The sequence below is a fragment of the Aplysia californica genome, unplaced genomic scaffold (genome assembly GCF_000002075.1).
Source record: "Aplysia californica isolate F4 #8 unplaced genomic scaffold, AplCal3.0 scaffold00154, whole genome shotgun sequence".
NCBI lineage: Eukaryota > Metazoa > Mollusca > Gastropoda > Aplysiida > Aplysiidae > Aplysia > Aplysia californica.
The window spans coordinates 276,897-303,999 of NW_004797424.1; the positions used below are offsets into that span (position 1 = coordinate 276,897).

The window sequence follows — 27,103 nt, forward strand, 5'->3', positions numbered from 1 at the left end:
TGGTCCATTTATTTGAAAGAGTGTTCCAAAAAATATGGTGAAGTGTTTTTAAAGACGTGAATTTCAATTTTAAATCCCCACATGATGAGCACAGAATTAACAAGTAATATAAATGACAAACTTGTCTTAGAAGAGCGGCCCTTTGCCAGGGAGGCAACCACTCTGCAATAATAATTTCATCGAATTTATTGTACTAGCCTCCCTTTGAAAACAATGGCTGAAGTCTGGAGAATGTTTACCTTTTTCATGTAGTGCAGTTATGACCGTCTAGTTCTCTCGAATTGAATGTATTTTTTTCTTCAGTGCTGGTAAAATGTTTGGCACCATTAAAAACAGAGAGCATAGATCATGCCCCCCTCGACGTCTGTACGATGTAACCACAGGTAGGCCTGATCTAGATCAAGAATCTGGATTGATTAGTATTTTTGTTTTTAATAAAGAATTTATTAGTTAGTTGGTGTTGTTACATCGTAGTGTAGTTCCTTGGGAATCCTTTGCCTGTTATTGTGTGGCTTTTTCTTTTACTTACTACTTTTTAGTTTTAGTCTTGGCTCTCGATTCTAGATTTTTTAAGAGAAAGTTTTTTGGAGGTTTGTAGATTTGTCCTTTGATTTTAACTCAATTTGATGTGGAAATAAAATTCTTGGGAACTACTGAAATTGAATTGGCGGTCTCTATAAATCTAGATCTAGATCTAGATAGATATAGGTTACACACAAGCTGCATGGTGGTGACAGCGACAGGGGAGTGAATCGGAAGGCTATACTGTTCTGCGTTCTGCTGAAGTGAATCATGAATCGTGTTCCGCAGGGAAGAGTGGCGACAGTTCCGTTCTCGCGCTCGTGACCCAGCTCTACTGCACTGGCAGGGGAGAGTGTGTGTGCCTGATGTACTGTAGTTTTAAAAACTCAGTCACCCGGAGAGTGGACAATGGGAGCTTCCAGAGAAAACGAGGCTGTCTCCGAGTAGACGATCCTTGCATTCATGATTAAATCTGATCGCAAGAACAAGAGAACTATGAATGTGATCTCTAAACCCAAACTTTATTTTGACCTGACTGGAAGGGTTAGGGAAAAATTATTAAATAAATAAACTACTTCCTCTTTCACCCTTAGCCATTTTATGAACTTTATTATCTACCCGTGTAACACCCTATTGAATTTAAAAGATGTCCATAAAATGGATGGCAAGATTCAATCGATGCAAATTACAACGGAAGATTTTCCAGATTTTAAAATCTAGAAGTTTTACCTGCACCTTTTACCTAGGTGTGTGCAGTCAAGTCATATATTGGGGTATTTTTACCGAACAATGTGTAATAAATTTGAATTTTATAGTTCATTAATGGGAAATAAACTTTTTTCTTTTTTTCAGGTAGCCTTCATTTTCTTCAGCGTTTGAAGCTGGAGAAGAAGTTGTGTGTTCACGATGGATGCGTAAGTTTTCATTTGTCTGCTTTCTTTTGTTTTTTTTTTACAATTATGAGGTTTAATTTTCAATGACACAAGTAAGTTTGGAAAATAACTGTGTACCTCTTTTGACAACTTCGTGCTTGAAGAACAATGAAGTCTTGATCGAAAGATTGAAAACAAAGATTTCCTTTTTACCGTAGGTTTTTTTTTTTTCGTATCTGTAAAATGTGTGAATTTTATTCAGAGTCTTGGTTACACCTATTTGGAAGGAGCTCACGACTTTGCTGTCGGCTGACTTGACCTCCACATGAAGGTCAAGCATCAGTCGCACAAGCTGCAAATTCACTTTGTAAAAACAACCATCAACTGGTCATGTAGAGAGAAAGGTGGACATTGCGATCGTATCATTTTTCTTTTTTTGTTTGAGAAGTAAATGATAGCACAGGGAAAAAAGCAAATAAAGTTTTCCTTTGACCACTGGTATGTTTGTTCTCATATGTTGGACACAAGAATGAATTATCAAGATGAATTACAGTCAACCTCTGAACTTCTGTGCGCATGAAATTGGGGGATGATACAACATGAAAGCTATTCTTGATAACATTCATTATTTATAGCATGTTTGAACCTTGCATCATAAGCAGAATATGTGTGATTTTTTACTTACACCTGCAGTTGGATTCAAATCATGATTTTTTGGTTAATTCTTTGCTGTTTTGTTTATTTGGTACTCCATTCCAACTCCCATTTCTGTCCTGCTCTTTGCAACCCCAGGTCAACACAATCGCCTGGAACGACAAAGGCACCCTCATTCTGTCAGGCTCCGATGATCAACACCTGGCCATCACAGACCCCTTCAGTGCTAAGGTGATCACATATTTATAAAATATATTTACACTCTCACATTACAGATAAATATCCGTAGTCACTCAAGACATTTATTTACTGTAAATGCTCATCTATAATATGAGCAATTAAAAAAAAAACACCTTTGCTGTCTCATCCTGCAGATCGGCGATGTTTATCATCCAGTTTCTTTGGATTTTCCCCCAAAATACCTCTACCTTTGATGGCAAGGGTTTTTACTATTTGAGCCTTGTGATGGAAAAGGGTTAAATGAGGCCCAAAAGTTTACCCATATGTGACATGCTGCCTGAATCAACCCATCAAAGGAGATGTAATGCTGGATTACAGGATTTTTCCTTGGAAAAAGTACCAGTTCTGGAGTTCTGAACATTTGACGGCTTGTGGGTGGTTTTTCGTTCTACTACCAACATTTGAAGTCATGCAGGTCCATCTGGAGGCTCTATCCCTCCACCCCCACCCCCCTCATATTTTGGGGGAGGATTCTGTGAAAAATCTAAATTTTTGGTCATGGAGGGGTTGGCAGGTCTGTTTATCATTGACCTTGAAGGTAAACATCAAAGTGCGTGCAGTGATGTATTTGGTATCGCTCTGTCCTCAGACCCTGGTCAAGTTCCGGTCTGGCCACAGGTCAAATATCTTCAGTGCCAAATTCTTGCCCGGGAGTCTGGACAGAGAGGTGAGAGTGGGTGTTGTTATGTCCCCTTTTGTCTGAACGTCTTTTTGAATGTATTCTGTTTATGCACTGTAGAATTGCAAGTGGGCTGATTTATCAATGTCATGCTCATACTGTGCCCGAAAAACATAGGGGGGAACTGCTGCTTTTTCTTTCCTCATCCTTACTTTCCTCATTTTTTCACTACTTCTTTTGTATGTTTGTCACTCTCTTGTGAACTGCTATTTCCAGGGTGCCTTAATAGCCGAAGTAGACTTTGTGCTGTTGAGTCTAGAGAAGTGAGCAGAGTAAGCCCGATTCCTCGTTTGGATTTCTCTTTTGACACCCACCCCTTGGCGCTCATATGACCGTATGCAGTTGCGAGCTCCGTAAAAAACTTTACTAAAACTTTAAAAACTAAACCTGTAAAGTTTTGAGTTTCTCTCTGCCAAGGGTTGGGTCGATATTTCCTTCTAAGTGCCTAGAGCACTGAGCTTTAAAGTGAAGGAACTGAACTACGTTTCTACTACTTGAAAATTTATTTTAGTTTTTACCTACTCTGTATGTAGGTGGGTGGTTGGCGGCTGGGTGTTCAGGTGTGGTTTGCTCCTTCTTTCCTAACAAACATCTATCGTCCTTATCTCTCCTCTTTCTTTCCTAACAAAAATCTATCGTCCTTATCGCTCCTCCTTCTTTCCTAACCAACATCTATTGTCCTTATCTCTCCTCCTTCTTTCTTACCTAACATCTATCATCCTTATCTCTCTTTCCTACTAAACACCTATCGTCCTTATCCCTCTTTCCTATTAAACATCTATCGTCCTTATCTGTCTTCCCTACCAAACATCTATCGTCCTTATCTCTCCTCCTTCTTTCCTATCCAACTTCTATCGTCCTTATCTCTGCTACTTCTTTCCTACCAAACATCTATCGTCTTTATCTGTCTTTCCTACTAAACATCTATCATTCTTATCTCTCTTCCCTACCAAACATTTATCGTCCTTATCTTTCCTCCTTTCCTACGGAACATCTTTCATCCTATCTCTCCTCCTTCTTTTCTTTTCTATGTTACTCTCTAGTAACACCTTTCATCATGGACACCTATATCTGTGTTGCAAGTGGCATAAAACTTTCACCAAATCTGAACTTGTAGCCCCCTCAAATAGACCCACCTCTTCGTGGTGGGGGGGGATTAGTACTCTTCGAATAGGAAAAGAAAAAGAGGAAGCTAACGGGTCCAGGGGTGACCCCGAAAAGAGACATGTTACTTTACTATGTTTCTTACTCTTTCTATTTATTGTTTTTATTGTTTTACTTTATTACATTTATTAACTTCTCTTTTCTCCTCTCTCCATCGACAACCTTTCTTTGACCTGGAGTTGGGACGGATATTGGTGGAGTGGAAAGCAGAGGTTCATTGTCAGCACTGTACTGGATGTGACTTTACGTAGGGAATGCCCAGCTACATACATGTATTAAGCATGCTCTTATCGGAGAGCCCTATGACTGCGGAGAAGGTGCAGAGACCATTTGCGCCTTGCTTGTTGACAACATTAATCCTATGGGATCTGCCATGCCTTTCCCTGCCCCCATCTCTCGGATGAGAGGACTTGGTTGCTCTGGGAAGGGGGGGGGGGGGGGGATCTAGCTTCCAATTGGTATTATTACTACTACTAGAACTATTATTATTATATTATAATTTTCGTATTTCAGCAACACACCTCAACTATGCTCTTAATAGCGTCTTTCTCTTCTTTATCTCCTCAAACAACTCCTCAATATAATACAACAGACATCAACATACCCATTCATTTTTCTTACAATCTCTCTGTGATGGAGTTGGGTTTTTGTTTGTGGCATTGCACCTACAGCCACTGCTTTATCTCCTACCCCGGGATGGAAGGAAAATCACAGAACCACCAGTTTTAGATGCATCTGAACTTGTGAATCTGTTTGTAGGTGGTCAGTTGCTCGGGATCAGGGGAGATATTCTTCACAGACGTCGACCGAGAGGACACCTACCAGGCAAACAGATTTGACTGTCATTTTGGAACAACGTACAAGGTGAGTTGTTCCGGACAGACTGTTAGGAGCAACCGTGTCTGTGGTGTAGCGGTTAGCCGCTTTGCTGTCGCACGCAAGACCCCTGAGTTTCATCTTGAGGCCACAGATGTTGTCTTTTTGTGCATGTGTTCGTTCATCAGAGGATAGTGTTTTATGTGTTTGAAAGGTTTGTTGTATGTTGAATGGGCCAGTATGTTTGAAGGAGGTAGAACTGTCTATGTCTCAAGCTCCTCTCATCACAAAAAATGTGTCCCTCATTTCACTGACTGTTCTGTTCTGTATAACCCTCACCTCAACTCAGCTCACATCTCATGACTCCCCAGCTGCTGGTCGTGCCCAACGAAGCGTCGACGTTTCTGTCCTGTGGGGATGACGGTACGGTCCGGTTCTTCGACCTCCGGACAAAGACAAGCTGCTCCAAGTTCAACTGTGAGGACGTAAGATCCTTTGTGGTGGCCACAGCTGAAGCTTGCAAGCCACAATGTGGAATTAGTTTCAGATATGAATTATAGATATAAATATGTGTTGTAAATTCAGCATGTTAATTAGATTATGGTTTCTCATATGACTTTGTGAGTATTACTATGTATTATAAGTTCGTTATATAAAATTAATTAATTAAGGCTTGTCGTGAGATTTTTATGGATATTACGATGTATTATAAGTTCTTTTTATATAAAACGAATTAATGTTTCTCGGGTGACTTATAGATATTACTATGTATTAAATATTCATTATTTTCAAGATTTGCTGTAGCCTTTTACTAGCAACAAAATAATGAAAATGGATGCTCAAAAGATGTTTTTTTACCACTATGCAACTCGGTCATTTCTTTTGTTTTTTGAAGCATTACTGCTCTGTCTTGTCCAATGTTTTTCTTTAAAAAATACCCAGATGATCTGGGTAAAATTTTCCATAGATATATGTGAAATAACCCTTTTTCCCCCTTGTTCTTCACTTCTATTTTTTTGTACTTAAAATAATTGTTTTGGAGAAATATAATTTGGTTATTCTTACAAGTAGGCCTATTTCTCTTTGGTCTTTTTATCATGTCTCCTAGAATTTGACCAAAATGAAACCATGCACTGAAAAGTCGCCGACTTTGGTTTGTTCCAAATGACCAGTGGTCTGTTTATATCGTCCCCAGGATGTGGTGATTCACCTGCGCACCGCCATCACTGCCATAGCTGCCGACCCAATTATTCCCTTCCAGCTGGCAGTGGCTGCCTCCGACGGGATTGTCCGACTCTATGACAGACGCATGCTCAAGACGACCGACGCTGGAGGTCAGTTCTTTCATTAACCCCTTAGCACTCGTCAGCTTATTTGTCGAGTTCAGTCATTTTGGAGTATGACTTTGGCGATCATATGACCTTATGCAGTTGCGAGCGCCATAAAACATCTACTAAAACAAAACGAGTATGACTTCTGTTGTTTTATTTTTTTAAAGTTTTTGCAGTAATTTGTTATATATTACAGTTAACTGGTTGTAACTTTCTGAGAGACCTGCAAAACGACTGAAGGTTTGGAAGTGGAAATAGCATGAACTATTTACTACTGTTTTAGTATTTATGATTTATATGTGCAGGCATTCAGCACAGTTTATACACAGCTGTGTGTTCAGTTCTATTTTTGAAGGGAAAAAAGTATTGTAGATCTGAGCTTTTGAGATTTGATAATAGCTCTGTAAAAATCATGAGTGGATCCAGATATAGTTGTATCATGACAACAAATCAGGCACTGGTAAATGTTTGGGCATATGGAGTTAGTGGTATCAATTAAAAGCTTGTTCATTTTTCTTGCTTTCTGGGGAAAAAAATTCCTGTTTATATAAAATATGAGTTGAGATATTTGCTGGCTTTTGTCAGAGGTTAAAGTAGCCAGAAATTGGCTGTCAAAATTTGGTGACTTCTAGGGCTTGAATGGACTTGAAAATTGGAAATTTACATATTTTTTGTTCCTTTGGTCAATGTCTCTCAGTAAAATCCACACAGAAATGTGTTTTTTTATTGGACATAATTGCTACACTTTTGTAACTTGTTTTTGTTTGCCCTATATTTGTGACCTGTTTTTGCTTCGTGTTCTTCCAGGAGCCAACGAGAGCCTGATCTGCACCATGGCGTGCCCCACGACCCGGCGGGAGAAGCGCCACTACCGCATCACGTCCTTGAACTACCGGCCCGGCTCCCACGACCTGCTAGTGAACTACTCCTCAGAGAACATCTATCTGTTCAACACCTACCAGACGGGATGTCAGCAGACATACTCCACTCAGGTACACAGATGGAGGAAGGGTTGGTTGGCAGGCGCTCTGCTGTTGTTTGCTCCTTTTTTTTTCTGTCAGACTTCTACCATGGAAAACGTTGACTTTATATGTCACTACCTAGAATTTGTACCTCGAATTGTAACATTTAGGTGGTTGGTGGGTGCTCTGGTGTGGTTTGCTCCTTTCCTATCAAACATCTATCATCCTGATCTCTCTTCCTTCTTTTTTGTGTTTGTTACTCTCTTGTAACACCTCTAATCTTCGGCACTCATATGACCTTATTGTCTTTCAAGTGCCGTAAAACCCTTTCTAAAACAAAACTCGTAGCATAATAATAGTAATAGCAATCGTATGTATATGCCGCACTTTGGATGTTCTGTGCTCTTACAACTTTTATTACCCCAGTAAACCCTAGAATACTCAGAAATATCACAGGAAGCTTACAGTACAAGCTGCAGATTACTTGCACTAAAATATTAACAAACTGACAAGATTTTTGCCGTTTATTGTTACACTTACATTACATATCTCTTACAGTAGGATAACAAAGTGCCACTGATAGGTCCTACTCCTTTACTTTCCTTCTGTCAGTCTGTCTGTCTGTCTGTCTGTCTGTCTGTCTGTCTGTTTGTCTGTCTGTCTGTCTTATTTTTTCCCAGCCCTAAACGACCGTTATTGTGTCGATGTGCTTCTCTTTACTCCGACTAACGAACACAGACAAACAAACGAACCAGCCAAACAAACCAACCAACAAACAGACAAACAAATAAACAGACAAACAAAGAAACAAACAGACAGACGAACCAACAGACAAACCAACAAACAAACACCTGTAACGTGTGTATCTCACAACTCAGCAGCCCGGGCCAAGCGGAGTAACCTCTAAGCCAGTGAGTCAGTCCCGTGACCTTGGCGGCTGTGCGAGCCCGGGCACCTCAAGGGCGTCGGCCGAGGGTGCGGTGGGGGCTGTGGGGGGCTCTCCCTCCGACAACGGCTCCGACTCGGAGAATCTGTTCAAGCCAATCAAACGTCTCAGGCTGCGTGGTGATTGGTCGGACACGGGCCCCGACGCCAGACCCGAGAGTGAAGAGCCCGGTGAGATGATAGTTATTTATCTCCACGCCTTTTCCTCATTTGTTACATGGGCAAAAGTAAAGTTTAACCCCTTTCTAGGGGGCTCTCGTGGCGTAGAGGTTAAAGAGTTTGCCTCTTATTCAAAGGTCCCGGGTTCGAATCCGGGTAGTGATTGAAACATTTTCTTCTCTAAAATTGTCTCCTTTCACTCCTTTCCTTCTCTCTAGCTATGTTCTGTCGTTTGCTTTCATCTCTACTTTCTGCCCCCACCCCCTCACCTCCTTTGCCCCCTTTCTCCTCATCTTCATGCTTTGCAACAATCACAGTGCACTGTATCCTTATTCCTTTGAGGCATAGATAGTTACAACCTCACTGTGACCCCCCCTCCCCCCCTCCCTCCCCCCCTCCCTCCCCCCCTCCCTGTTGGTGACATGACTGTGGTATGTTGTGTTGTACTGTTGTTTTGTGAAAGACTTCTCGGTCACACAGGAAGACGCTTCTTTATTTTGGGAACCGTCAGTAATTGCATATTCATTTCCACTCAGGGAATTGAAAAGTTACGTGGTCATATAATGTAGTCCAACCTGATCATAGCATCACCTCTGTGCAAGACGATCACCTCTGTGCAAATGACCATTTTTCACTCCCCCCCCCTCCCACCCCCCTGCATTTTTAAACATTATAATGACACTGTCCAAGAAGTCCCACCTGCCTGACACAGTATTCTCGACAATTGGTGGCCCGTTTGGACAATGCTGGCTGTATATGTAGTATAACACGGATAGGACGAACACAGAAGACTCGAAATCATGCATCTGTCGAACTGTGCTTGCTGTCCTGGGTTTTTTTTTTCTGTATCTTTGTAAGATATCCCTCGAACCATGGATCCCTCGAACTATCGAGGCCAGGCCCGATAAATTAGAGCTATTCGTGTTACACTGTATGTTTTTGGGTTTTTTTTAAATTTCTGTTTCAGCCTTTACCTATATGATGGAATAGTTACATGGTCATGTATGCTTCATTTTCTTGCTGTTTCAGCCTTAATCAATAGATGGAAAAATTACATGATGATTTGTGCTATATTTTCTTGCTGTTTCAGCTTTAATCAATAAGATGGAAAAATTACATGATGATTTGTGCTATATTTTCTTGCTGTTTCAGCCTTAATCAATAAGATGGAAAAATTACATGATGATTTGTGCTTTATTTTCTTGCTGTTTCAGCCTTAACCAACACGATCATGCAACGAATGTCTGATCTCCTCACACGCATGCTGAACAGTCGATCTGACCGAGGCCCCAGGGAGGGGGGAGAGGGAGAAGAAGGAGAGGGAGAGGAGGAGACAGAAGAGTCTGGTCAGCCAGGAGGTACAATGACCTGTTGAGTAAACTCTGGGAGTGTTCACAATGTCTGAGACTGCTGGGGGGGGGGGGGGGGGCTCTCGTGACCTAGAGGTTAAGGTGTTCGCTTCTCATTCAAAGGTCCCGGGGTCGAATCCAGATGGCGACGGAAAATGTTCTTCTCTATAGTTATCTCCTGTCACATCCTTTCCTGCTCTCTAGCAATATTCTGTCATCTGCTTTCGCCTCCACTTTCTGCCTCCTTTGCTCCCTCCTCTGGGCTCCTGACTCTTTCTGTAGCCCTTTACTGCTACTCCTTGGCTCCTTCTTACTGCTGTCTTTCAGCCGCACCTCTGATCTTCTAGTAGGTAAGATCTACACCTAGCCTTCTCGGACAAGGTTTGGAAAGAGGCTACCTTCTTTTTGGGGGTTTCATGGGGATATGCCTGATGGATTGTGTTGGGAGAAAAAGAAAAGTACCCTAGCTGATTTGTGTGTACAGTATCAGTCATTTGCATCTTAGTTTTGCATTATGACAGCAATACAGTCGAACCTGCTAAAACGAGCACCTGATCAAGACAATCACCTGTACAAACGACCACTCCCTACTTAACCCCTTTTCCTTTTTTCTGTAATGTGATAACACTGTCCAAGAATTGTTGAGTCCTATTCATATTATAAATACTTTAGTAAAGAAAGTAATTGAAGGGGTGAAGGAAATAACAGGATAAATCACATTAATCCTACCACGGCTTACTGTATGTGAACATTTTTTTAGGATAGACTTTTCTTGTTGTTAACTTGATTTTCTGTTGTAGAAATACAGCTTGTTAATGCCTATGTTGTTTTTCATCTGATCAACTCCATAGAGATACTGCATAGTTATTCTTGTAAGTTAAGGGCTAGCACTCTGATATTGTTTAGACAAAGCTTATCCTGTTTTTTTTCACTCATCCTGTTCTATTGCAATGTTTCCTACACAGACTCACAGACAGAGGCTCGGTCGGAGAACGAGACAGAGGGTCCAGAGACTTCAGCCTCGGCTGACGCTGCCGCTGTTCTCAGGTCCGTCATTTTCTCCTCTCCCAGCGCGGCCGCAGCACGACAGAGTCTCGGCCAGGAGAGAGGGGCAGTGGCCAGGTACACTGTCCCCAGCGAGGGTCTTGGGTTGCCAGACATATCCTCGCGGGACCTAGACAGCGGGAATTCAAGTGAGCTGACCGCACCGTCTGGCACGGAAGCGACGTCTTACCACACTGCAGTGACCTCTCATGTGGAGGTTTTTAAGGCTCCATACAGGGGGGGATTGAGCAACACTCAGAGTGATAGACAGGGGGAAACTGTGACAGGTGAACATGGTGTGGAGGAGAAGGATGGAGAGAAGGAGGATGGAAAGAAGGTTGTGGTCTCAGTTGCTGGTATGACGGGACGAGATGACAGTGATGCGATCTTGGCGTCTGCCCGACTGACAGTTGAGCAGCCTGACGAGTTTGTGTGTGCAGAGAACAACAGTGAGAGTGGGCAAGTAGGGCAGATGGTCACCCCTGCCCAGGATGTGGTGTCGTCTGTGGATGAAGTTATGGATAAAGGACGGGTCGATTCTGGCGCTCGGGGAGGGAGCGGCAGTCTTTGCCCGGCCGATGGGAAGAAAGTGAGAAACACAGACAGTGGGGGGAAGTCTACACAAGGGCAGGACATGGCTGGCAGTGTTGTCTCAGAGACTGTCGCTGACAGTATTGTCTCAGAGACTGTCTCTTGTGGTCAAAGCTTAACAGATTGCGGTGTTAACCTTAGTGCCTTTGGTGGCAGCCACGCCACTTCGAGGGAAGACGTTCACTGTGTGATGAGACTCACGGGGAATAAGTCAGACATTTCTGGTGCTGGTCATAGTGGTTCGTCGGTGCATGTGTCTGTAAGTGAGACTTTAGTAGAGAATGACGGTAACAGTTTTGATGTAGATACTGATGAGCGTAGGAGTAGAAGCTCAAATATAGCCCCGTTTGATATAGGATCGGGGAACAGTGACAGTATTTCCGAGAAGCAGATGTCTTCTGGTTTGTGTGGTATGAAACCGTCGTCTGGTCGTCCAGCTGGATGTTGTGACAGCGGAGAGCTGACCCCCGCCCGGAGAGACGGTGACGAACAACCAGCTCACGCTCAGAGACTTGTGGCTGACGATAGCGCTGGAGGAACTTCTGCACTGGCCGGAGTTGAGAGCGCTCGCGTGTCGAAGAATTTTACCGCTACGGCAGATGGGGAGGTTGTCACAACTGTGAAGTTACCTCCTGTGGAGAACTCTTTTGTACCGGGTCGTGGGCAGGAGAGACTGGCAGACCGACGTCTAGAAGAGACTCGGGGGGATAAGCCAGGAACTTCCTCCCACAAAAGTGCTCCCACCCCGTCCGACTCCCCTTCCCCCTCGCAGTCCTCCAACAAAGCTGTGGATTCTCTCTCTGGCTTGTCCCTGTCATGGTCTGATAGCACTGTGGCTGTGGCTGAGCCGATGCACAGCACCTACGAAGGTAACGCTCACCCTCGTTCACTGGACGATGTATCTAACCTGCCTTCCCGCCTCAGCTCGGGCATGGCTCTCAGCACCGTACATGCAGAGGTGTCCCCGTCCCCACCTGCACCACAGCAAGTGTCGGAGCGCCAGGACAGTCGTCCCTTTGATGATGTCGACGACAACATAAGCTCATTGACGGTCAATGTGCGGATATCTGAGAGCTCTGTAGAGCAGTCAAGTAGTTTGTCTACCGATATTCCATCCCAGCACAGCTGCGTTGTCGCGTCCCCTGACACAGGTCAAGCTGCAGTGTGTGACAGGTCAGAGATTACTCACTTCGGAGCAACACAGTGGACAGACACAGAGAGCACACACGCCAAGACAACTGCGTGTAGTGGCTCAGAAAATGCACAGACTCGGACAGTAAATGTGGCACAATCAGTGCCTTCTTCAGAATCTCAAGTCTGCAAAGTTTGTGGTGTAGAACTGGTCCCCGGTGTAAGAAGTCTTTCTGCTCCGTCCCTGTGTGCGGAGTGTGCCAAGCTGAAGCAGGGAGTGAAAGAAGGTCTGGAGAAGACGGAGCGAGAGAGTCTGTGGGGGGTGGGGCACGGGGCGGTGGGGGCAGGGCAAAGGAACTCTCTGGGTCGCATCAGCGAGGAAGACTCAGACAGAAGCCTGGAACAGGAAGTTCTCGGGGGGAGGAAGAAGGACGGCAAAGGCAAAGGAGTGGGGAAATCATCGGCCAAAGCTGCCCATCAGGCTGGGAAGACGGCTGCGGAGTTTTCGCCTTACAACAGCGGGCGGATGAGATTCTCCGCTAAAGAACAGGGGATGTTTGGGTCTGGCTGCACTACAAGTTCTAGACAGGAAGAAATCTCAAGTAAGGATACGGATGACTCAACACGTGGACCGTCCAGATCCTTGTTCTCTCCGTCTCCTCCTACTGACAGTAAGCCCATGATAGACGCTCACCCAGACAGGAAAGATCTGCAAGATCCGACGCCAGGGTTCAGAGCAAGCACGTCGGGTGAGTCGCACAGTTATCTCTGTCTGCTCTAAAATATGACACAAAGGCTGTAGAAAAGCTTCAGTTTTCTTGTGTTGATATTTCTGTACCACTCTCTTTTTTCTGGTATGATTCTTTTAAATTATTAGGGCTTTTTGCAGTTTTCATCTTCTGTTCCTTCTGGTAATTTGTCGCAGGAGTTATTTTTTTAACATATACATTTTTACTTTGTTTGTGTTGTTATTATATGTCCCAGTTGTGGTCTTCTTCCTCCTCCTCGTACTTCTCCTCCCACAAAGTATGATGGCTGTCGTAATACTCATGCATTGTAAACAACGACTTCTGTGTTCCTCTTTCTAGGATTCTCTCTTTACACATTGTGCACATTTCACATTTCCTTTCACTCATCTCATGGTGGGGTGTTGTAAGACTCAGGGAACTTGTTTATAGTCTCTGAAGTTATCGGGGGGGGGTGTTAATAATCAGCCGGAATGATTGCTTAACTGAGTGCCACAGTGCAGCTGTCATATACTGTGGACTCTTCTTTAATCAAAATCAGGGGAGCTACAGAATTTTGTTTGGTTTAAAGGGGTTATTCAATTAGAAGAAAATGAATCAAGGATTTCATTATCCTTCGGTTTTCCACTGTTTTTGGGTTAACATGTTGGACATAATCGGACAGACTCCTTTGTATAGTTGTCACGAAGATGTCAGATTGCATTTCCACAAACTTTCAGTTTCAGTTTAATTAGAGTGTTACAGTGGTGGCAACTTCATTAGGTCGTAGGAGTATACCTACAAGCTTTAGCGTAAAGTTGGGTCAGGGTTGTCTTTCTTCATGTGAAGAGAACATGTGCTTCGTCCATGCATTATGTCTATAGACTGCTCCTACAAGCTTTAGAGTAAAGTTGTGACAATCTTTGAATTGTGTGGTTCTTCCTGTGTGAACACGTGAGTCGCCCATGTCTTCCCAGGCTCGGACAGACACCGGAGAGTCGGTCACAGCCTGCCCCCCACCGGAGACTTTCAGCTGGATGGGAATGATGAGGAGGACGATGACGATAATGACGGCGATGACCCTCAGCCCGAGCTCAGCAACAATAAGAGGAAGTGAGATATGAGAAACTTTTTCCATTTTCAGTAAATTTGGACTCCACTGTATCAATATTTGTCTGGAGGATGTCAGATTGCATTTCTAGAAACTGTCAGTTTCAGTTTGATAAGAGTCTTACGGTTTTATTGCTGTCCTATTTTTATGACCTAGTCTTTGTTCATACGATGCAAAGATTCGAGACAAGAATTAACTCTTAGTGCACCAAAGGTCGTTGCTCTTTTGTATGCCGCCAATTTTTTAAATTTAAGTGTTGAGCATCAAAAATGTTTCTATAATTTCACTCCAACTTAACCTGTTTAAACCTCAAACTTAGTGGAAATGAATAATCCAATCTGTAAACATACGGTTTGATTATAGTTCAGATGAATTTGATGAGGTTTGGAAGATTATTTTTCCAACTGTAAACAACCAGCAAGCCCGGGGCTCTAGCGTTTTGGGTTTATGTTTAAAAAATCACTCTATTTTTATAAACATTCGTTTAAAAAATTTTTTGAATGGAGAGAATGAGTTTTTCTATTTGCGCCCCTCCCTCAGAATGAGCTCCGACAGTGACCGCATGAGCCGCGCAGCACAGAAGATCCAGGAAGTCTACCGGAAAAAACGAGAAGCGCGAGAGATGGCCAAGGTGATGGAGGTACCACAGGCCAAAGTGCTGATGAAATACTCAGGGCATCGCAACTGTCGCACCATGGTATGGTCCTTATGGGCTCTTTTACTCTACTTTTTTTCTGCTGTCAAATGATAGTTACCTTGCATTCCCCCCCCTCCCCCCAAACTTGCCTCGTTTTAGAAGTGCTTGACTCAGTGCTGAGTTGTCATTGGCACAGTTTTTGTTTGATAATGTAAAACTTATTTTATTTAGATGTAGACTTGACCATCAATGATTTATATATAGAGGCACCAGCCATCCAATTCCAGGTGCTGTTTCAGCCTATAGAAGTAGACTATGAAACAGAATACTGGACCTGTATTTTTGTTGCTCACTTTTTTTGTGCTAATTTCTTTCGTTAATTAAGAGCAGAAAAATAAAGTTATGAATCTGCTGCCCCAGCCTTTGCTGTAGTAAGATTGCGTCCTTGAATTTTGTCCATATCAAACATTCTCAGTATCTAGAAGGGAAAAGTTCAAACTCTTAACCATTTTTTTTTTCTGCAAGAGTTTGTATCTGTCTGAGCTATGATTGAAAGCTAATCACTGTGCCCTAAAAAATGCCCTTTGTAGTCTGATTGAATAGTGAAGAAAATTCTAAATAACTTTCCTTGAACCACATTCACAGATATTTTTTTATATGGTATCAAATGTTTTCATGGGTTAAAGATTGATAAGTTTTTTATTGTTTGTTTTGTATCGAAGGTAAATCGGAAAAAAAAAATAGAATCCCAATTTTTTTTCTTCGCTATTTGAGCAATCTCTTTAAACCAAAAACTAGGCTATAGCAAGAAAATCAGGCAGTCCCATAGATTTCAGTTAATGCGTACTCCACTGCAGTGAGATTGGTTTAAGCGTACTCCACTGCAGTGAGATTGGTTTAAGCATACTCCACTGCAGTAAGATTGGTTTAAGCGTACTCCACTGCAGTAAGATTGGTTTAAGCGTACTCCACTGCAGTAAGATTGGTTTAAGCGTACTCCACTGCAGTAAGATTGGTTTAAGCGTACGCCACTGCAGTAAGATTGGTTTAAGCGTACTCCACTGCAGTGAGATTGTGATTTCCTCAGATCAAAGAGGCGAACTTCTACGGGGATCACTTTGTCATGTCCGGCTCCGACTGCGGCCGTATCTTGGCCTGGGAGAGGGAAACGGGCAGGATGGTCATGTACATGGACGCAGACAGACACGTGGTCAACTGTATACAGCCAAACCAGTTCTACCCCGGTCAGTGTTTGTCTCTCGCTCACACAGCTACACACGTACATAGCACTTCACGCAGATACACTCGTACATAACACTTCACACAGATACACACATACATAGCACTTCACACAGATACACACGTACAGAGCAATTCACACAGATACACACATACATAGCACTTCACGCAGATACACACTTACACAGCGCTTCAGACAGATACACATGTACATAGCGCTTCAGACAGATACACATGTGCATAGCACTTCACACAGATCCACACATACATAGCACTTCACACAGATACACACGTACAGAGCACTTCACACAGATACACATGTACATAGCACTTCTCATAGCTACACACGTACATAGCACTTCACACAGATACACACGTACATAGCACTTCACACTTTGGACAAACACGTAGTCAACTGTATACAGCCAAACCTGTTCTACCCCGGTCTGTGCTTGCCTCACGCTCATCTAGCAACACACTTACATAGCCTCTACTTGCTCAAACAGTGCTACACACTCAAACATTTACACACTTTATCATGTTAGTCTTTTTTATGCTCCTTGTTCCCCCCAAAAAAATGAAAATTTTAATTTAAGATGGAACTACTGATGTGTTTTGTTGTAAAATATTGTTGTCATTGAACTTGAACCATGTTTTTGCCGGGGATCAACTTATGTTAAGTACAGCTGTTTTGTTCTGATTTCTCAGTCTGCGGAGATATGAAATGAATAATTGAAACGCTTGTTTTGCAAGTGCAACTTTTGTTCAGAACAGAATTTGATTGTTATTGTCCTCAGCCACGCGCCTGATCTTAGGGTTGGTAAGATCAAACACCTAGCCTTCTTTCGTAAGGACAAAAAAATCTTGGAGGCCTTTTGTGCAAGTTGCACATGTTAAAGATCCCTTGGTGATCCTAAAATAGATAACAGTAGGCTTCAGCCACCACCCGGGCATAATTCAAAATTAATTCGTACCAAACTGAAAATGCTTAATGTATCCCGCGCGCTCATATTATAGCCTTATAAGGTTGCAAGCACCGCAAAACACCAACCAAAATAAAAGAATACATGTTATTGTCCACCTTGCTTTTTTCGGATTGTCTTTTTTTTTTATCTGCCCACCAGCTTACGAATTGTTTCGCATTTCTACCTATGGTCAGATAGTGGTAGACTTTGCATGCTGAAATAGCTCTTTCTTCCCATGGTTTCACTACAGTGTTGTTCAATGTAGCCCACCTCTAAATGACTTTACACGGTCTCACCACAGTGTTAGTTCAATGTAGCCCACCTCTAAATGACTTTACACGGTCTCACCACAGTGTTAGTTCAATGTAGCCCACCTCTAAATGACTTTACACGGTCTCACCACAGTGTTAGTTCAATGTAGCCCACCTCTAAATGACTTTACACGGTCTCACCACAGTGTTAGTTCAATGTAGCCCACCTCTAAATAACTTTACACGGTCTCACCACAGTGTTAGTTCAATGTAGCCCACCTCTAAATGACTTTACACGGTCTCACCACAGTGTTGTTCAATGTAGCCCACCTCTAAATGACTTTACACGGTCTCACCACAGTGTTAGTTCAATGTAGCCCACCTCTAAATGACTTTACACGATCTCACCACTGTGTTAGTTCAATGTAGCCCACCTCTAAATGACTTTACACGATCTCACCACTGTGTTAGTTCAATGTAGCCCACCTCTAAATGACTTTACACGATCTCACCACAGTGTTAGTTCAGTGTAGCCCACCTCTAAATGACTTTACACGATCTCACAACAGTGTTAGCTTCCAGCGGCATTGACTACGATGTGAAAATCTGGATGCCCATGGAGGAAGACGCGCAGTTTGACAGCGACAAAGCCGAGATGGTGAGAGCTTGTTGTGTGTTCTGTCTTTGTGAGTGCTTGCCATGTGAGTGCTTGCCGTGTGTTGTGTCTTTGTGAGTGCTTGTGGCGTGTTGTGTCTTTGTGAATGCTTGCCGTGTGTTGTGTCTTTGTGAGTGCTTGCCATGTGTTGTGTCTTTGTGAGTGCTTGCCATGTGAGTGCTTGCCGTGTGTTGTGTCTTTGTGAGTGCTTGCCGTGTGTTGTGTCTTTGTGAGTGCTTGCCGTGTGTTGTGTCTTTGTGAGTGCTTGCCGTGTGTTGTGTCTTTGTGAGTGCTTGTGGCGTGTTGTGTCTATGTGAATGCTTGCCGTGTGTTGTGTCTTTGTGAGTGCTTGCCGTGTGTTGTGTCTTTGTGAGTGCTTGTGGCGTGTTGTATCTATGTGAATGCTTGCCGTGTGTTGTGTCTTTGTGAGTGCTTGCCGTGTGTTGTGTCTTTGTGAGTGCTTGTGGCGTGTTGTGATTTGTGAGTGCTTGTAGCGTGTTGTGTCTTTGTGAGTGCTTGCCGTGTGCTCTGTCTTTGGAAACGCTTCCAAGGTCGTCAACTTATTTTTGTAATCTTTGTTGGGATATTTATGTTTTCACCATAAAGCATAACCCTATTAGTTCACTGTATCATACCGTTTACAACATTCCTGAATTTCTCAACAACAACGAAGAACTATTGTTCATTATGTAGATTAATGAGAAGTACTATTACAATCTAATCTGCAACTGTCCTGTACTGACTATGAAACAAATTATCCATAGTCCCAAGACAGCTACTTTACCAACAATTTACTTCCAAGCACCAAAACAATGAAAGGGATATATTCATTCCGTTTGTGGAAAATGTAATACCACTGAAAAATTCAATGATGTGGAATTTCCCCCCCCCCTCTACAATAACCGATTGGACCAGATCATGAATGCATTCAAAATTGTCCAAGACAGAAGGTCGTTTTGGACAGGTGGTCTTTAGAGCAAGTTTGACTGTACTCTGGGCTAACTTTGGTGTCTATTCTCATCAGTGATTTTTTTTGCCCAGTGAAAAATTTTCAAGAAAGCAGTTTTGCAGTTAGAGCATAAAACCTTCATATTACTGCTTTGCATTCTTTGCTAAGATTCTGCTGATAACGAAGTCGTTGGTTCTCATTCTTTGCTTTTACTTTACTTTACTTTTCCGATCCAGTGGCCATTTGAGTTCTAGCCCTTCGGTCCGTCGATATGGCAAAGAATTTACAGGCTTTTATCAGCTGTGTTTTGTCGCTGTATAGAGTATTTCTGATATCTGGGGAGGCAGGTAGGTAGATGCTACGGAGGTTGCTAAGTGCAGGGCAGGTAAATAGATGCGTTGGTTCTCATCACTTCTGTTTTTGTTTTGGGACAGATCGTGCGACGTAATGAGCTGATGTTGGAAGAGACCCGCGACACAGTCACCGTGCCGGCGGCGTTTATGTTACGTGTCCTGGCATCCCTGTCTCAGATACGTACCGGTGAGTGTGGGAGGACATAGGTTTCTGGGTCATAGGCTTGGGCAGTGGAGAGGGAACACTTTTATAGTAGACGAGGAAGGATTTGTGTGGCAGCATGGGGAAATCAGAGGTTCATTTAAAAAATGCAGGTTTGGAAACTGACATTTTTCCACCCATTGGGCAATTTTTTTTTCACAACCCGTTTTTGCGTGGATTTTGCTGAAAAACATTGATCAAAGACTCAGAACGACTCACAAACTTTGGAAGTCTCAAACTTTGACTGTCATTTTCTTTGCTAATATATCTCTCAGACCAGCTGACTCCCCACCTCCTTAACTTTAGTCGTAAATTTCTGAACGGGTGAGTGTGGGAGGACATAGGCAGAGGCAGTAGACGATGGAACACTCTTATAGTTTGTTTTGTTTTAGTAAAGAGAAACACACATCAATTTGATAATGATCATTAAAGTACTTTGACGAAGTAAGATGGGCAGCAGAGGCAGTGGTAAAAAAAGGGCATCCCTGTGGCACCCTTGAACCATTTTGCAACTCTATTGTACATTTTCAATAAGGCATACTCTTTACTTTTTTTAAAGAGTTTGTGCAGTTTTAGTCACAGATAAGGTGCACACTAGTGTCCTTGAAAAATAAATGTCAATGATTTAGTATTTAGTGTGACGCAATTCATTACTTCTTTATGATCAGTTGCAGGGCTTGTGTAGTGTCCGTCGCTTCTGTTAATCCAGTAGCGTTTGAGCGTGTGCCCTTGCTCCCAATGCCATGTAAAAAAAAAAAGGTGGACGTCTTCGACATTTGTTCTTTGCTTTAAATTTCTGTAAATTGTTTAACTCTTATAGTAACTTATTTCCATCTGCAGGGCGAAACTCCGGGAGAGGTCAGCCATCTCAGGATTCGGCCAGCCAGGAGTGACCTCACACGAGGGTCCAGTGGTTCTCTGTTGCCTCGCTGTCTCTCTCAAGGATCTATTTTTGGGTCCAGAGAAGGACAGCCCCCCCTTTCAGATGCATTTGGTCTAAACAAAGTTCTTTTTTAAAACTTGTGTGTGAAAACATACAGCGATGCATTTAGCAAAAATAAGTCATTGTAATATTGGTGTATTGGAGAACATAAGCCGCCATTTTTGTACGTGGTACCGCTCTCTGCCGTGATGGGAATTTTGTACAATTTAGTCTTTGATTGTTCTCGTTTTTTAGATGGGCATCATTTTTAAAATATTTTTTTTGCAAGTTTATATTTTATGCAACGTGCGACCGTCAGTATAGAAGATTTCCCCTCCCAGGTTCAAGTCTGATCCCATTCTAACATAACCCCCTCACAAAGTAACACTGGGGTTGTTGTTTTTTTCGCTGAATAAAACAGCGAAGTTAATCATAAGCTCTCTCCCTCTTGTTTCACGTGTTCAAGGGTTTTTATGTCTCCTTATTGGGCTTTTGAATTTATTTATTTTTTCCTCTGATCTCTTTAAAAGTGCGACCCGTCTCTCTTTATTTTGCTGGTCGTAAAAAAAAATGTTAACGTCCTTTATCTTTTCTTTTACAAAAACGTAACTCTTTCAAAAGCATACTTTTTCCAGAAGATTTAGCTGTGATGTCTATTTTTTTCTCCCTTGGTGAATATTACGAATGTAATGTATGTGTTGTTTTGTTTGTGTCCGGGTATCTACGTGCAATGTTACAGGCCTGCCAAACCCTCCATGACGTAACATAAAAGTTTTCCACAAAATCTTCCTGAAGAGAAGGAGTTTAGGGAAAAAGAATCAGTTTCGATAACTCCAGTAGCTTCAGACAACATTAACAAAGCGACCATGGCAGCAAATGAAAGTATGTTGTGCAAATAAAAATTTGTTTTTCCATGTCATTAATGATAAATCGCACAAATATTGCAAATATACATGTATAAAAATGAGTACGGTAGTTTCACGTCATTTGCGATAGGTCGTATACAACTTGACGGAATAAGAAAGCAAGCAAAAAAATCTGGTTTCATGCAAATCCTATTTGGGTTCTTCAACGGGCAAAAGAAAATGGGAGAGTTCCAATGTTATCAGAGTAGCCTACTTGGCAGGTCTATAGGTTACCAGAAGGATGAATTAAATATGGAAAAATGTGTTGAATTGTTTGAACGTGATGCACCCAAATACATCTGACCTCGGCGATGATGCTGGGGGCGTACGAGGGTAGTGGGTGCACAACACTGGTGCTAAGTTTTCTCTCTTGTCATGGACATAATCATTTGTGATCAATCAAGTATTTACAATTTACAAATATGAAGTGATGAAGCTTTGACATGCTCAAAAGGTGGCAAACTCTTCTAAGCCAGAATCGGTCTCCTCATTGGCCTTAGCAGAAGTCACAAGTCATGTTAATTATTGTTTCCTCAACTTCACTTTAAAAATATTTTCCTCTGCATAGTCGGACATTGCTGGAAGAACTATTATTATTAATATTATTATTATCGTAATTATTACTGTTGTTAAATTGTTGATGCTGATGAAGCAACAAAATCTGAACTTGTGGAGGAAAAGTCTGAAATCCAAATGCACACTTGTAATGAGTAGTAACCTTCTTGCCATTGTATATGAATTATGGGGGTTTATTTATTTATTTGTGTGTGAGTGTACAGATTGTATTTGTAGATTTCTTGTATGATCAGACCTGCCTTGCCTGCGTGTGTCATCTTGTTTTGTATTAGAGTTTGTAGATAAAAGACTTCTTGTTGTGCCTGTAAAAATACACATGAATACACTTTCTCTCAGTTTCTTTTTTTTCTCAAATGATCTGATTCTGATGTCTCTATGATTTGATTCTGTTGATATAACGTCCACTGGGTTTGACATATATAATAGTCTAGGCCTACCGGGTTTAATGTGTAATAATATGTACTTAATACAGGATGCACTTGAATCACAAACTTTCCAATGGTGGCTCTGAACTGTTCATGAACAGCTGTATCCATACTGTACACATGGGAATTGTTAAGCCACCAGCAGGACACAGATTTGTTCACCGGGAATCAGGAATGTCGTCAAACGAAGGAAATGCTGGCAGTATGTGGGGAGATTGCTTGTGCTGATTTGTTGAGGAGTTCTTTGTTGATGGAGTCAGACCCAGATGGTTCATCTCTCAGAAAGTCTGTTTTACAGGAGATGGTAAAATCTGTTTAAATTGAACTATCACAGACCGAATCAACTCAAATTTTGAGTTGATATTACGATAATTTATATTAAAATTTGTGGAAATTTTACACCATTGACTGAGATGATGATGTATTTGGCCCTGCTTCACAAAGTAGTCAAAAATAAGACAGCAGAAAGTTTGGGAGTAGGCTCATTTGTGCCCAACCCCGTTAACTTGTGTTGTTTTTGTGAGCTGCTGGGTCGGAGCAGTGCAATCTGTGTAGCCATGAACTTAATAAAATATGAGAGATAAGATAGATAAGATGTTGTTATTGATCTTCACAAAGAGAAATTTATTCTGGCATGGTATATTATAATTATATGCCAGAATGAAATATATTATACAGAGAAGTTTGTGATAGAAGGGACAGAGTAGAAATTTGACAGGCCTTTGTTCATGAGATGTTCTCGAAGGTGAATTTATTGATTGGGGGGAGGGAGGGTTGTATGTTTTCAAATGTTTTTGATGAAGTCTTTTATGAAAGAAATGAGAGCTCAAAATGTACCTATTGCTTGCATATATTATAAGTACTTTCAGATTTCTAAGTCGGAAGTTAAGCTCAGACAGCTTGATTCATGTGTCTTTATATTGCTATTGAAGAGAATATTGCCTTTGTTGATTTTTTCAACTATTGACTGAAACTGTATTTTGAATGATATTTGCTTCTTGAGGTAAAAATTGTTGACGTCCCATTTGCAAGGAAAGTTGGAAAGTTTGTCCATATTTATTTAGCCGATTCTATTTAAATGACAAAAGAAACCCATTTCAACAACTGTAAAGTTCTCTAAATTTCTTTACTGTTGATGACAGTGTTGGTGTATTATAACACTGTTGCTGACCATGAAGAGATATCCTGGGAGAATTATAAGCTGCCTATGTTTTTTTTTAGATCAGTTTTCATATATTCTTACTGTTCACTCTTGAAGTTACCTTGTTTTGTAAAAGAACGAAAAGATAATTCTGGAAAACTGATGATACATGTGTCAGGTTATCTTTGGCGTCGGTAGTCTAGTGGTCAGGTTATTTGGGCTCGCAACTGAAAAGTCATGGGTTCGAACCCTGTCAGGGGCCCGACTCTGTGTCTTTGGGAAAGGTACTAAGGCTTCACATGAATTTTCCTCTCTTCGCCCATGTAGTTACAGTAGGCATCACATGAATTTTCCTCTCTTCGCCCATGTAGTTACAGTAGGCATGGGTGCCCAGCTATAGATAGCATAGGATCTTGTCAGTTTATTCATAGCTGAGCCTTTTTTCAAGCTGCTTGGACTGTATGATGCTTCCTGGAAAGCCAAGACTGTTTCTGAGTGTTTTTGGGTCTGCTGGGGCATTAAAACAGATGTAAAGCGTGTAGAGTTTGCTGTTGAGTGGGGATATGCACTGTACAAATGTTATTTATTATATTAATTATCATCTAATATTCATGGTGCACTTAACAGATGCTGAACTGTTATGATGTGTCTGGTTGTCTGCATCGTAGAGCCAGTCAAAGCTGCCAGTGAAATATTTCGTTTGTCCCTTCTGAGTTCTGTCAAGCTAAAACCTTTTTTGAACACAAATTTCTAACTGAACTTGGCTTGGGGATTTTTAGTTCTAGTAAGAGTTTTATGGCACTTACAACGCAATAAAGTCATATAATATAAGCTCCCGTATCTTGGGGCTTGTGAGTGAGTCTGGTGGAGGTGGAGCCCATCGCGTTTTTTTGACAATGTGAAGAAGTAGGACAGAAGATAAAAAAAGTCACCCCCCCCCCCCCCCCCCCCCCCCCCCACTGACTGAATGAGAAGGCTGCTGATGAGTTTGATTGGTTCATTAGTGGCTCTGGAGAAGGTAATGATGTACATGATCTTTCTCGTCTCAGACAGGTTGAGCGCATATTGAAATACAGTAAAAATTTGGTATAGTATAAAGTACACTGTTAAAAACGTACTATCAGCTGTACCGGTCTCTTTCTGAAGCCTCAAGTCCTATTTAATATTTTTCTCTCCTCTTCACTAATACATACCTTGGCTAAGACGTTCAAACTCTTGAGTCCAAAGAAAGTACCTTATACCACGGTATTACTGTACATGTATGTATATATATATATATATGTTTGCCCCTGGAGAAAGGGAGGAAAAGTCAGCCCATATCGTTTCAAGCTGCAGACTAATAACATAAAGAAATCATTATTTTTACCAAAGCGTGTTTCCATTTTAAAAAACCCTACGTTCTACCATTTCTGAACCATAACTTTAAAAAAAATTTTCATTTGATTTCTTGGTATTTTAGGAGGAATTATTTTAATGCCAGGTTTTTAATGGTAGGTAGGCCTACTCTCTAACTGTGCTTGTAACACTTTAAAGCCTATTTTCTCGATATCGTATCTTTATACCCCACCTCACAAAATCTGCGTATCTGAAATTCGACACGTAATTGAAATACCAGAAAAAAAATTTTAAACTCGGTGTAGTATTGAATTTTGTGTAAGAAAACTCGCTAATCTAAAAAAAAATTCAAACTCCCGACTTTTGTTGCCTTGATTCAAGTCCACACACATTTCACGAGTGGTGCTATCATGTTCAAAATCAGCCTTCAGTTGAGACGATTTTGATATTAAAAGTTGCTTTTCATACTTTTATGCTAACGAGACGGTTACATTCTAGTTTGTTCTCTATGCAAATTATACAGTTCAATCTACCGAGCAAAAGGAAGTGAAAACAGAGATGGCATCTGTGTGTATTGTGACTCTTCTGCTTTCATCGATGAGTTTTTCTGTGTCAAGTTCTAGAGATATAATAGAAATTATTTCTGTATGTTGGATGAATTTTAAAAATTTGAGGATGCTGCATGCCAAACAAACACCAACCCCTGCCCCCTCCCCCTAATCCAGAATAGATACTTCAGAATTTTTAAGTTTAAGGACAATTTGTTTTCCTCAGAAGTCTGTTCTATTTCATGAGTCTACTACAAAATCATATTTCTCTCTGAATTCTTCAGTGTTCTCGTCTTGTGTCCCTATTAACACAGTATTAACTTGCAGAACACAGTACATGTACCAGTACTAATAGTATTACCGAAAGTTTTGTCTGTGCCAGACATTCATTGTCCATGAAAGTGATGTGTTTGATTACGGTTTTTTTTTTACAGTATGAAATAAACTTTTTGCACTAATCGACTGACTTGTTTTACAAAAATCTGACGTCGTCATTATGTGGTCTGATTGCCAAACTTGGTGTAACTGCTTGCTGGTACCTTAGAAAACTGATGATTTAGCAACAAAGCAAAAAGTGTCTCAGGGTTTTTCATACAGTCAGTCACAGAATGCAATTACCCACATCCTTAATTGAAATGGGTGGTTGGCAGCTGTTGCAGTGTGGTTTGCTTCTTCTTTTCAATTGAACTTCTGTCATCCTTATCTCTCCTCCTTCTATTCTTTGTATGTTACTCTTTAGTAACACCTCTTATCTTTGGCACTTATATGACCTATTTGTGTTTTAAGTGCTGTAAAATTCTTACTAAAACATCATTACTGAGAAATTTTCGATTGAGTGAAATAAAAATGACTCAAACCATGAGAGGAAAAATTAGTTGTGTAATTTAATATAAGCTTATTAAAGATAGTTTGCACATCAAAAACATGAAATTAAATTTCTCTCATGACACATTTGTTAATTCTGTCACATATCTCAACATTCTTCAAACAGCAGGGAAAAAGTTACATTGTAAAAGAGTGTTAGTTGCTTGGTCCAAAACACGTGACACCAAACTGGTACATTCCAAAACCAAATTTTAGTGTTACAATGTAATAACCCTATCCGTACGCCCTGGGGTCATTTTGTACCCCCGGGGTTGTATTCTTCACATTTTAGAATACTTCTAGTGTGAGATCTCTTGAAACTTTCAGTATTTTAAAAAAAATCATTTTGACAGACTGCTATGCAAAGCGTACGGATCGGTTCAACGAGCTAATTTCCACTCTATGGAAAATCGTGGCACAGTTTTCCAGGCCGTATGGATACTATAGTAAAACACGACGTACGGATACGGTTAAAGAACAGACTAAAAAAAATGTCTAACATATAATTTCTTAATCTACATAGCTCATAAAAAACCCAAAAAAATGGTGGAGCTTGGTTCAAAAATACAAAACTAGAGCATGTTAAAATTAAAAATGAATTAAACCAATTCAAGAAAACAGACATAAAAGATGGGACAATTGCTCATTTACACATTAACTATCATTTTTCAAACATCAAAGTCTCTTTCATTAACTGAATTTGGGCTACTAAACTTTACTCTTTCATAGAGAATATTGGCCAGGAATGCCACTCAACTTTTTTGAAAATAGCTGAAAATCCACGTGCCACGGTCTCGCTGACATATGAATATATCAATTTGAAACCCAGATTTTTTTTTTC

General features: G+C 41.3%; 1 protein-coding gene across 2 annotated transcripts; it reads left to right on the forward strand.

Moving 5' to 3' along the window:
• The first annotated feature begins 204 nt into the window (after positions 1 to 204).
• Positions 205 to 22,959, forward strand: LOC101860015 (DDB1- and CUL4-associated factor 6). Of its 2 annotated transcripts, none has more exons than XM_005097409.3 (17): positions 205 to 383; positions 1,375 to 1,436; positions 2,187 to 2,279; positions 2,878 to 2,955; positions 4,891 to 4,995; positions 5,319 to 5,432; positions 6,143 to 6,281; positions 7,086 to 7,270; positions 8,119 to 8,356; positions 9,559 to 9,702; positions 10,659 to 13,208; positions 14,162 to 14,297; positions 14,836 to 14,992; positions 16,020 to 16,176; positions 17,957 to 18,045; positions 19,426 to 19,531; positions 20,387 to 22,959. In XM_005097409.3, the coding sequence occupies exons 1-17, from the start codon at positions 314 to 316 to the stop codon at positions 20,437 to 20,439; spliced, it is 4,476 nt and encodes a 1,491-aa protein (XP_005097466.1). In that variant the 5' UTR covers positions 205 to 313; the 3' UTR covers positions 20,440 to 22,959. The 2 variants fall into 2 exon arrangements, with proteins under 2 accessions (XP_005097466.1, XP_035825439.1); XM_035969546.1 differs by having other exon boundaries at positions 8,122 to 8,356.
• Positions 22,960 to 27,103: the final 4,144 nt, after the last annotated feature.